The sequence below is a fragment of the Haemaphysalis longicornis genome, unplaced genomic scaffold (genome assembly GCF_048455015.1).
Source record: "Haemaphysalis longicornis isolate Haplotype H1 unplaced genomic scaffold, Haemaphysalis longicornis Haplotype H1 scaffold_10, whole genome shotgun sequence".
NCBI lineage: Eukaryota > Metazoa > Arthropoda > Arachnida > Ixodida > Ixodidae > Haemaphysalis > Haemaphysalis longicornis.
In genome coordinates, this window is record NW_027526204.1 from 139,978,250 (window position 1) to 139,990,490 (window position 12,241).

The following is a 12,241-nucleotide window of genomic DNA, read 5'->3' on the forward strand; positions in this document are numbered from 1 at the left end:
TTGGAAATTGCAAAAATTGCGCCAAACTGCTCCAAAACAGTCTGAGAGCCAAGGATTTTAACGCTCCCGTCAGTGTGAGGGGGGGAAAATGCTTACTGACAGCATTATTTTTCAGCACCCACAAGGTGATGGTGTTTGTAAATGTTCAATTGATTCATCATTCAATAAAAAACGGGCATAACATTGTCCCCGAGATAGTTTTTTCGAAAGTCACAATATCGGGTTGCACATGTTCTGTTCTGTGCGTTTTTACAGTTTTCCCATCGAAAACCATTGCAAAGTCCTGTAGAAAAAATACTTATGTGTACTGAGGCGTCAAACTAGTCGTACAGATGAAAAAAAAGCAATTTTCGGAGAACGTATCTCAGGAACAACACTACTGGGCGCCGCTGTCTTGATGTGGTGAAGATGTGAAAACGTGGCCGCCAGGCGAAGCAGTTGCTTGTGGTTCAGGCAGAGTGCTCTTCGCCTTTCTACCTTGCTTTTAGTTATGGGGTTAGTTGGGTTTACATTTAGTCGTTTGATCTGTTGCGGGTACGTTGCGGGTCTCGAAAGACGGGAGTTCATCAAAAACAACATGGCGCCCACGATTTCGCCATGTTTCGGCTTTGAGTGTGAGGCCAGCGCGAGTTTGAAGTGATATTTCGGACTCATTGCGGTGTTATAAAACGCTGAGTTATTGCTGCCTTTCACAGCGAGCTTGCGAGTGACGTGAATGGGACGATCGACGCTGCAGAAGTAGCGGCGCAGGCTACATCGCCGCAAAATGTTCAAGCAGTGTCCGATAGCGGGACGGGCTATTATTTCACGCCAACAATAACGGTTCATTTATCTGAAGTGAAATTTAATGCCAAGAGGGAGGCGGCTAACCATACCAACGTTACTCAAATTACGATCGTAGTGAATGTGCACCTTGGCGATTGAAATGGGAGGGCTGGTGGGGTGCGACGACTCACCTCGCTTTGCGCAACTTTTGCCGTGGCTCTACACTTGTGCGTAAGGCCCAGTCTGGGATTACAAAAATAACAATTTCGGCATTCGCATAATAATAAAAAGGCCTTTAGATTGCTTAGTTTTTCAATTTGATATTTTCAACGGCGCTCCACTAAGAATTTAAAATGGTTTGTAAAAAAGTAGTGCAGTTCATACCTTGTGACACTCTGGTAGAAAAAAAAAAACTTTATTGAGAGGCTGTTTCAGTGTAATGTGCATTCAAAACTGATTAAAAGTGCACTTTTTGGTAGTAAGTTGCCAAAAAATTTGATTTTTAGGCTCCTAAGGTGATATAATAAATGTAGTTCTTCTTCTCCAACTCAAGGTTCTTCTGCTCCAAAATTAAGATTTCGCTGCTCCAAAAAGTGCTCCCAAATTTAATTCAGCTGTCTCACCCCTGTAAGTGCTTGGTAAGCATGCTGTGTTTAAAAGCGGATGTGGCACTTAAATGCTTTGTTCTTTTTATTGGTAATGCCATATAATAGAGTTATATTTCCCTTGCAGAAGGAGCTTGCAAGGGAACGTGCCGAGGGACAGGAGCTGAGGCGAGGCCTGGCTGGCCTGTGCAAAGCGGCGTCGGCAGCGTGCTCCAACTGTCGCTCGGACATGGCGACCCTGCGCTCAGACTTGGCCTCGGTTCACCAGACACTGAGCACCGAGGCTGACCTCATTGGGGGCGCCTTGGACACGGCACTGCAAGCGCTGTCGGCGAGGCTGGAGAGGGAAAAGGTAGGGTGGCCGAGCCCATGCAAGGGAACCAGCAGAGTTACTTGACATAGGAGTTGCGAAACTCCCCATTGGCCCCATGCATCAAAAAGTGGCCCTAAGATTGGTCCACTGTTTCGATTTTTTTTTTTGTACAGTGGCGCCACCTGATGGTGACAAAATAAAATTAACAACATCGTTTGCCGCTCACGACCTGGGTGAAAAATGGTATTAGTGTGCTTATGTAAATTTGTTGGGCCGAAGAATCCCAACGTGCTCAACCACGCAAGTGTTTTATACGCATTCAAATCAAGAGTAGTAAAAAAATTCGGCCGTGTGGTCAGCGAGATGCGTTATCGCCTGCGCATTGTCGTCTGCTGCGCGTCATCTGTGGTCTCTTGGCGGCAGAAAAAGAGTTAAAAATTTGCTTGAAAGAATTTTTTAGAGTCGATCAGCTATTGGATTACTTTTGGCATACAGTGTGATGTAGGCCGAGCGACAACTGTAAATTTAGCACTTCAGGGCGGACCTGTGTTGTGCTGGAGTGCCCGCACTAGTGCCAATCGGTTGAGGCAGTTGCGCGGATGCAGAAAAAATCTCAACAAGAAACTGCAGTTTAAGAAAGCAATGAATAACTTTTGAAAGTACAAAAATAAAATATTGTGCACATTTAAAACAAAATTTAACGTTAAATTGTCAGTTTGAATAATTAGTCTGTTTTGAATAGTGCATGCGGTGGCCGCGGTGGTGCAACCGTACGCACAATCCAAAGCAGGTGGTGGTGGGGGGGGTGTGCAGGTGCGGGCCCTTTTTGTGAGGCGGAGTTTTTGGAGTTCTGCAACTGCCTACATCGAAGAGCTCTGAGGAACCACTTGAGAAAAAGATTTTAGGCAGTTTACTGAATGTGCTGATCAGCAGTTCTTGGAGCCCTTGATGCTAAAAGTGCCAAGGGTAGCATGAGTGGTCTGTCCGTTCATAACAGCTGGACCAGTATGTTGTAGTTAGTATGCTCAAGCAGCAGCAACATTCCAGGATTTTGTCTCTACAATAATCCGTAACGAAATTGCGTGTGTCTGGAGCTAGGCGAGGTGGAGGTGTATGACTGACTATGCACTTCTTTGCAAAGCCTTTCTTGTCGGAATCCAATTATTAATCCTTGCCTGTCTTTTTGCCAAAGCACTGTGCCACATTCATCTCTGGGGTCCTAGCTGTGCTTCGCTTTGTGCACGTTATTCCTTTTGTGAAGCTCTTCATTGCGTTCCCTTCCTGTCGCACTTCTTGTCAGTCTTGCATCTTTCTTGGTCGAACTCTCTGTCATTCTTCTTGTCAAATCATGCCTGTGGATGCTGCTGCACCGAAAGCTTCTTGGATCTGGGACCATTGATGTCATCCTCTAAAATTCAGCTGTACCTTGGATTGCTTTCTTTATTATTTCTATGCCGTAGGTCTCTAAAGAGCCACTTTCTAAATGTGTTTATTTCGCTTCTGCTCTATGTTGCCTATCTTTAGAGGGCAGAGGTGTAAACAGTGTATAAAAATGTCTAAAAAGGCATGGTGAGGGCTGAAGGCAGAGGGACAATCGGTGAATGGGTTGTTCAGGGTAGGGTTGTGGAAGGGCTGTGTGAACCTGTACTTTTTCCAAAAAAGTGTTCCTCGGACTGCGCTGACAAGTGGCAGACATGGAAAGGGTTTTCACTGCAGTAGCATATGTGTTTGGGATGGTTGCGAAAGGGTTGCATTGTCCAAACCAATCTCTAGAAGAAAAGATAGCCCTGAATTCTCAGCATTGTGATCTTCAGAGGACAGGCAGATACGATGCATGAGCTTGCTGCTTTGTGAACATGCTATGGTAGGTTGTCATTGTGCATGTCGTAATTTTCTTAGTCTTGTGGACACCAGATGTTTTGGGTTGGGTTTCCAAGTGAAAACAGAGGAAAATACCGTATTTATTTCATTATAAGGTGGTCACGATTATAAGGTGACAAGGTGCAGTTTGGAGAGGGAACAAAATAGCCATATATATATATCAGGGGTGGAACTGCTGCGCCAATTGCGCCATTGTGCGCCAATTTGCTCTGCTGCGCCAAGCTGCGCAGAAACGGCAATTTGCGTGATTATTGTCCATTGACAGCATACAATGCCAAATTTAGCCGAGTCTTTTCATCGTCCGGGCAACACTGAGCGCTGGCTACCAAATAGACGCAGCCGCATCCACGCTGTATTCATAACCATGGCAGTTCGGTGCACTCGGGATTCTCACATGGAGTTTATCGCAACGTTTTTATCGCCGCGGCTTTCCCGGAAGGCTGTCACCAGCACGATTAAAAGTACTTTGAACTTTGATCTAGTGAGATGACTTGAGGAATGGCCTCTGGAATTCGCAGCTGCTCCAAGTAAGATGAACGACCTCTTCGCACATCCTTCGCATCAGTAGTTTTTTTTATTATTATTATTATTTCGCGAGTACGCAGTTACTGTGGTGATTGAAGTCTAATTTTTCGGGACCTGCACGAACCGAGAACTGCGAAGCCCCTGCGCACGTGGGCTATTGTACGATACTGAGCGCATGCGCACGTTCCTCTAGAGTGTTGCGGCGGCCGCTATCTATTTCCTTTCCGCTGTCGAGTGCTGTTGTGGGTAATTCGACAGCTGCGCGACACGTGCGCGTTAGCGTTCCTCGGTGGGAGTTTTCGGCGCGCACGAACCCCAAACTTACGGCCAGTAACAACAGCTCGGCTGTTAATAACGGCCCTTTTGCATCAGAAGTTCATTTGAAGCCGAATTTTTCGCGCTGCTTTAATGAAAGAAGTGGTGTGGAGTTAAAATAGTTGCGTGCAGCGCGCCACACAGCCGCCGTACTCGTTCGCGCGCCGACGAGGCCCGACTCGACCGCGAAAGCTGGCGTCTTGATGGGATGCCGTGCCCGCTTTCGCCTTCGCGTCTACCACGAAATGAGGCGTCGTAAAATCGCCGTCTTCGTTCGCTGCCTGCCTTTGCCTGCCTATGATGCCTGCCTTCTCGGTCGACGCGGCGGCGGCAGCTTGCTGCGAATATGCCATTGTACGGTGCCCGTCTTCGTGTTGAGGAATATCGATGCGAGACGATGCGCGCTCGACGAGCGCCGCGCGGGTAGGGCACGTTCAAGACGCCTGATTTCACGGTTGTGGCGACGGCGGCAGCGGGACGGAGCACTGCACGCGATTGTTTTAGCTCGAAACTACTTTACCAAAAAATTAAAAAAAGCAGCCACCGTTAGTAACATAGTGTTGATTATTATACAAATAAAAGCCAAAAAGTCGCTACATTTAGAGGAATTGGCAAAAAGCAGGTTTCAGTCCCGAGTAAAGGGTAATATCAAGGTGCCAGCTCCTATTTGATTTGTTGCACTCCTTCTAAATAATTCTGGCCAATTCTATTTTTGATGCCTTTTTTGGAATAGTTGCTCTTAAAGGTGTGCTCAGCCGCATTATTTAGGGCTGTGAGTGTGCTCCAAAAGTGCTCCGAAATAGCCCCTAAATTGCTCCAAACCTGCTCCAAAATGAGATTTTTGCTGCTCCAAAGCTGCTCCAAAATGAGACTTTTGCTGCTCCCGTGCCTGCTCCAAAAAGCTAGACCCTGCTTCCACCCCTGATATATACTGAGCTTCGAATACAAGGTTGTGTATGAGTTTGAGACTATGGATTTTGGACAAAAAACCTCACCTTATATTCAAATAATTAAGGTAAGCCATGATAGTCTTCTGCACTGGTGTACTTTGTTGCTACTTTGCTGTCAGCTGCTCACCTTCCAAAGCTGATGCCATCCTTTGTTGTCAACAATACCTACAAAAGAAGTACCACGTTTGGTGCCCCAAGCATTCCCGAACCTTCCTTGGTTTGAAACTGTGCCTTAATCGAAGACTGGGGCATCCCTCTGAGCTGTGTGAGACGTTTGAGCGTGTGCCATTGTGCCTTATCCTCCTCCCCCTTCCCCTGTGTGCAACGCAGGCGGCGTCGGTGGAGGCCGAGGCGGAGCGCCTGCGGCGGGAGTTCCGCTCGTCGGAGCAGGAGCAGGCCCACCGGCTGGAGGTGGAGCGCACCAAGCTGGAGGACGCCCACCGGGAGGTGCACATCTACCAGCAGCAGCTGCTCCAGCTCCAGCAGCTCGTGGACAGCCTGCGCTCCGACTCGGCCCTGGCGCTCGCCTCGGTGAGGGAAAGTCGCGTCCCGAGGAGGGGTGTGCAAGGGGCCGTCTTCTTTGCCTCCCTTCTGTTCTCTGTGGCTTGGGGGAAGATTTTGCATATACGGCGTCTCGGTGTACAGTGTGTTCGCTCAATTAGGAGGCGAACACTGCAGAAGCAGTCACGGGCAAATTAGGTTCATTTCTTTTCTCATTGTTTTGTTCCGTCTTCAAATATGTCTAGACAGACTTATGCCGATCTGCAACCTGGTACAAAACATCCAGTGGGTTCGCTCTATGCATGTTTTTGTCCTCAGCACTGAGTGTGTTTGAGCACGCAGAGCAAAGTTCAGCTTACTCTGATGGTGAACTTTGTCCGCGAGTAGCATCTCGTTGTTCCAATGCTGTTCACAAAACCAAAGTGAGCACTGCTTTGTTGACGTCCGGAAAGGCGCAGCTGTCATTGTTTTGTTTTGCTCACATGTGGCATTCAACAGTGGCGTCCTTGCTTTTCAAAATGGTAGAGCGAGTTGCAGGCGGTTACAAGCTCGTCGGCAGTATCCCACCTTCCTCCACTTGGGCCACTGACTTGGGCAGTGATGGTCACCTTATCTTGTAGCGATAAAAACTTCCACTTTTGGGCTGGTGGAGGCAGGGTTATTATAAGAGCAAACGTGCTGATCGCCACACACCCAGCGAACGCATGCGCGCTGTTAAGCGGTAGCCAGCCAGTGTAGCCGAAGCCAAAGCCATGCCTTAGGTCACCATGTGTCGCTCCCTGGCGGTGTCGCTGCGAGGCTGCCTTCTCGGCTGCCTGCTGCGTGGTCTTTTTTGTAAAAATATTGCGGCAGCCATGCAAGCACACTGTGACAGTTTACACACTTTGAGTCCTGAAAGAATGCATTTGAGCTCCTTTTGGAAACTTTTAGCCTCAAGTGGGTAGATAAAATGCTGAGTGGGCTTGCAGGGAATTTCGTTAGTGCAGGATCGCTTTCCAAAAACATTTCGTTGATGCAAAGTTTGAAACACGGGGGCTTCTGTGAATGTTCGCTGGGGATCTGAAAATATTTCTTTGCTTCAGGAATTTTGCACTGTTATAATGGGGTTTGACAGTAGTATGGTTTAACTAGGCACAACAAAGTTGTGAATGTAGGGATGTTTTACTGTACTGTCTTTCCACATTGCCTTTTTTTTAATGTTATGTCATGAGTAGCGTGCTTGCTGTCCCACACTCCACTGTGCCCACCCTTGTAAGAGCCATCGTGCTAAAATGTGCCAAGGAATTCCTAACAAGTGCTGAGTGTGCAGCAGGCTTTCGGGGATGCCTGGAATCTTCCCAACCGCTATCTCCCCCTCCCTTGCGTGTCCAGCTCCAGAGCAGCCTGCAGCAGGAGCACGAGTCGGTGATAGCCCGGGCCACCCTGGAGCACGAGCTGGAGCAGGAGGCCCTCCAAGAGAAGCTGCGTGCCTTCCAGAAGAGCCACGAGGAAGAGGTGCAGGACCTCAACGAGGTAATGAACCCTCCCCACCTTTGTCCTTGCTCCTTATGCATCATCATTCAACAGCCTACTCAGGTCCACTGCAGGACGAGGGCCTCTCCCATTGACTTCCAACAGCTTCTGTCCTGCGCTGCTTGAGTCCACACTTCACCCCCAAAGTTCTGTATTTCATCCCTTCGTCGTGTTATTGGCCTTCCCCTTCTTCTGGACCCACCCCTTGATATCCACTCTGTTACCCTAATTGTCAGCCGGTTGTCGGTTCGTCTCGCCACATGGCCAGCCCAAGTCCATTTCTTTTTCTCTATTTCAACTGTGATATCGTCAACTCGAGTTTGTTCCCTTATTCAGGTAGCTCGTTTCCTGTCCCCGAGTGTTACCCCTAATATTATTCGTTCCATGGCCCGTTGAGCCGACCTAAGTTTGCTTTCTAGCTGTTTAGTAAGGTGCCAAGTTCCAGCTCCGTATGTCATCACCGGCAGTATGCACTGGTTGTAGATTTTTCTTTTCAGTGACAGAGGTAGCTTACTTTTTCATTATTTGGGAGGTGCTTGCCGAGTGCTCCCCAGCCCATACCTATTCTGCACCAGATTTCTCTCTCGTGGTTGGGGTCAGCATTACCACCTGTCTGAGGTAGTTGTATCCTTTTACTTCTTCCAGCGTGCCATTTCCCAAGCTGAAGAGGGCACTTACAGCATGCTTATTCCTCATTACTTTAGATTGGGGCGTCCCTAATGACCGACAAGTATGACGAGTAGAATCACCTGAGCGTACATGCTGTGTAGACTGCCATCAGCGACTGCTGCAGTGTGGGGAGTGCCAGCAGTAGTGTCCAGTGTGCAATCCAGTATTTCCAGTTCATATTGCTGGCTCCTTATGGAAAACTGGTGCACTCCAGCTTGGAGCCCTTGGAGGGACCTGGAAAGCAAAAAGGAAACACTTTCAGGGTCAGAGAGTTGCCACTTTGGTGATCACAAATGTAGCTATTTAGGAAAGAACTCAGTGGAGAGAACAGAAGAAGCTGAGGTTTCACCCCTGGAACTTATCCGCACTTTGCTCAGTGATTTCACGAAAACCACCCTATACCGACTGGCAAGAAGTAGTAAAAGCTACCACCAATTAGAGGCAATGCTGTGCTTGTACAATTAACAGATTGTTTGTGTTGGGAAATTGAAGTAAGGTCTAACGAATGGTCATGCTGTGGAAACTTTGGTGAAACCACCAGCAGTGTGTGAGTGGAGCAACCTGGTGCGTGTGCGGGTGGGCCGTAACTGACTTGCGCACACCTTGTGGCAGCTAGCCCAGTTCCTTGCGCTCAGCTCAGCTCGTCTGGTCCTCTGGTTGGCAGGGCATCTGCGAGCGGGACCGGCAGATCCAGGCGCTGTTCCTGGAGCGGCAGGGCCTGGAGGAGCGCCTGCACAGCCGCTTTGTGTCCGAGCGGGAGGAGCTGCTGGCCAAGTGCCGGCAGGAGGGCGCCCAGAGGGAGAAGGCCCTCCGCGAAGAGCTGGTCGCCCAGCACGAGCAGCAGCTCAACAGGTGGGCCCCCCCGTGTCGCTCTGCTTGTACGGCGCCTCACCGCAGCTCCAGGGTTGTCTCTTCAATAAAATTGACAGTTGGGCTAGTTGGTTTTGATTCATCGTAAGGAGCGCTTAAAACGGGGCACAGAAGAGAAGACATACACAACACACATGATAGCGCCGTCGTGTGTGTCTTCTCTTCTGTGTCCCATTTTAAGCGCTGCTTACGATGAATGTTGTCTCTTCAACCCCAAAGCTGTTGCCAGGCTTCAAACCTGAAAGGGTTAGAGTCTCCGTGCGTTGCACCGCACTAGTCTGCAACTGAAACAAGGAAAACATCACTGCACAGAACTTGCATGCCTGTTGGACGGACGTTCAGACGGACTGTCATTATGTGCATACTTCGTTATATGGGCGAAGGTATGGCTCTTAAACAAAATCTGTTGGAGTAATACCAGTTTCTTCTGTCTCTGCTGTGCACTGTCTGTTGTGCACAAACTTTTATTGTGATTACAGCCTAATCTAACTGCTATGAAGTCCGCTTCAACGAATTTCCGCTTCAATGAAATATTTCCAATTCCCCGTCGGCTAGCCATAGAAGTCAATGCAACCAAGTCCTCGCCACACCGAACCATTTGTCTGGCTTGCTTTCGCTTCAACGAAATTTTCGCTCAGCAGGGCTGGGTTTGAACAATTATTTTACAATAAAATAAGCATAACACCAGCTATCTAACTTTTGATACATTCTAGGCGCTTAGTTTCTCCGAAAACGTGCGCCACGCACCCACGGTACCACCCATAAACAAAAACAAACGGATAGATGGATGCCATTGTTTGCTGGTGATAACGATGTGGCTGGCCATCTTTGCACGAGGTGCAGGCTCAGTTCGCCAAGCAGGAGCTACAGCCAATCCGCATCCAGTTGAAATCGCGCAATGCGCTCTGCTGCTGGTGCGGCGCCGTCATGTATGCATTGTGAGCAGCTGTCATTGCAGTTTTTCTTCTAGAATTCTTCAAAGTCAAAAGCAAAAATAATGTTTTCTTGTTAAATCTTGAACCCACGTCACCCTATCTTAGTCACGAGCGCGCGCTGGCGATAAATAACGGCACTGCTTCTGCTTGCCACAAGCGAGAGGGGTGCTTCCGATGGCCGAGCAGCTATCTGCAAGTAATGAGCTCGGTAGATATGCCTTGTCGTGCAGCAATATGTTTTGCAACTGTATTTCTTTAACCCCCCTTCCCCGTAACGCTCTTTACAAGCAGGTAAAAAACAGATAACCACTGGTACTTTTGTTATTTGAATAGACACGGCACAATTGCACATCAATCCTTTTTCTAAACATTGCATTATGCTGTCAGTGATGCGGATAATATACGAGGCTATTTTTCTTGCCTTTCCATGGTGTGTTGGGGCAGATTTCGCCTCAACGAATTTCTGCTTCAACGAAATTTTTCTCACCTCCCGTCAATTTCGTTGTAGCGGAATTCGACTGTAGTATGTACCATCTAGCTTGGCAGGAAGTTCTATCTAGTCTTCAGGGTGGTCATATTTTAGAGGCCGGATATTTAGGCATTAAAAAGGCGTGTTTTAGGTGCCGAAAACAGGCGGGCTAAACAACTTTTGAGGCCTTCAAAGTCGTAAATATAGGCACCATAAATTTTTCCACAGATGCAAATAATTTTAAACGAAAAAGTGCACGACCTGTATCTACGACAGGAAAACCAAAAATGTTACTGTTTATGGTGGCACGAAGGTGCCAACAGTTGATAATATGCGTTCAGTTGTCCCATAAAACTGCTGGAATAATGGCGACCCATTGGCTTAATAAGTGCAGTATCCACTCTCATGTTCAATGGCCCCTGTCGCTTACTGGAGTGTTGCATATAGTGAAACATGCATGAGAAAGGGAAATAATGGGGCTGGAAATACTGCTCTAAAAAAATCACTGATTTATGTCTGCCTGTCCTAAATTATTTATCACCACGAAAACAAACACAGGTGATAAATGCAAGAGAGGCGAGGATTTATCAAAAAATTAACATGCCCTTACATGAGGAGGGTTAGGCACAACTCTGGCAGTTTTCTGATATACAATGGCGTTATCCGGATTTTTGAGGAAAGGCTGCCAAAAATGCTTCCACACATTCGAAGGGCATTTTTTTTAAAGATGATTAGCAGCTGGACAGATTTTTGTTGGAAACGCATATCTTAAAACCCTTCGTCAGAGTGAATTTTAGGAAATGCAGCTGCACAGTCATGTTTCGCGGTTGCTGCTTCAATATAGTAGCTATCTCGTAACAAAAGCCTGTTCATTGCTCAACCGTTGCATTAGAGTTGGATTTAATTATGCCTATAGAAACAAGAATGCAACTGCACATGTATGAAAAAATCTGTTTAGACAGCACAAGGAACGCAGTGTAAGAGGCACTGTGAAAATTGTGGAAACTACCACCATCTCCAGATTTTTGGATTCAAAGTTGTGCCTCTGGTCACTGAGAATGAGCATCCCATTCCACTGCAGCTAGCGGTGGTTTTCTGGGAGTTGGTTGAACTAGAGGGCTAGGTTGAAGCGCATAGAGTTCTGCACAATCAATGCTGCCCGATAACATGAATAATGATCTCAAACTGCACTAGAAATCGAAATTTGGGTCTAAATGGTCATAAAGGCACCAATATTGAAAAATAGGCATTTTAAGATGTTTTTAAACATTTAGGCAGAAAACCACAAGATCGGCATTTATAGTCATTATAAGAACCCCATAAAGGCCCTTCTTAATCTCTTATTTGGGCTCATATATCAGAGGGGGGCGATATGAACACAAAATGAACAAAAATAGGCATTTGCTTAAAAGCTGGTCTCTACTCATAATGCTCATAATTTTCCAACCCGTGGGCTCGCAAGTATTGAACTTTTATCTTTTGTGATGTGTCGGCGTGAATGACCATTTTATCGATTGACCATTTGTGCGTTTGAAGCTTGGGTGCACTCGAAGTTTCTGGACTCAATATCAGACCATTCTTGTTAGCGAGAATTTTATTTAGGTGACCCTGAAGATATGTTTGTATCTCACCCTCCATTCAGATGGGCCCAGTATAGTTAGGGTTGTTCGTTTATGCATTTTATATATTTAAATCGGGAGGTAAAAATTGGGTGCTGTTTTTCACAAACTGATTACTGGGGAGAAACTGGGGTTTGTGTAAAACCATTCCATTCAACTTTTTTAGATTAAATATGCAGATGTACTAATACACTCAGTTTATTTCATCAGAAGGTATGGCGAGTTTCTCAACTCTAACGCGTTAAAATTGGTGTTTGTTTTAAACTAGTAATCGCGGGGACATCACTGTTTTCCAGCAAGTACTGTCCAATA

At 47.0% G+C, this 12,241-nt stretch overlaps 1 protein-coding gene across 2 annotated transcripts in view; it reads left to right on the forward strand.

Moving 5' to 3' along the window:
* The window catches only part of Atg17 (autophagy-related 17), a 54,627-nt gene that overhangs the window by 32,375 nt on the left and 10,011 nt on the right, over positions 1-12,241 (forward strand). For both annotated transcript variants that reach the window (XM_077691001.1, XM_077691000.1), the window contains exons 16-19: positions 1,498-1,722; positions 5,685-5,885; positions 7,227-7,367; positions 8,701-8,888. In XM_077691001.1, the coding sequence (XP_077547127.1) occupies positions 1,498-1,722; positions 5,685-5,885; positions 7,227-7,367; positions 8,701-8,888 (755 nt within the window). The remainder of the gene's footprint in view (positions 1-1,497; positions 1,723-5,684; positions 5,886-7,226; positions 7,368-8,700; positions 8,889-12,241) is intronic.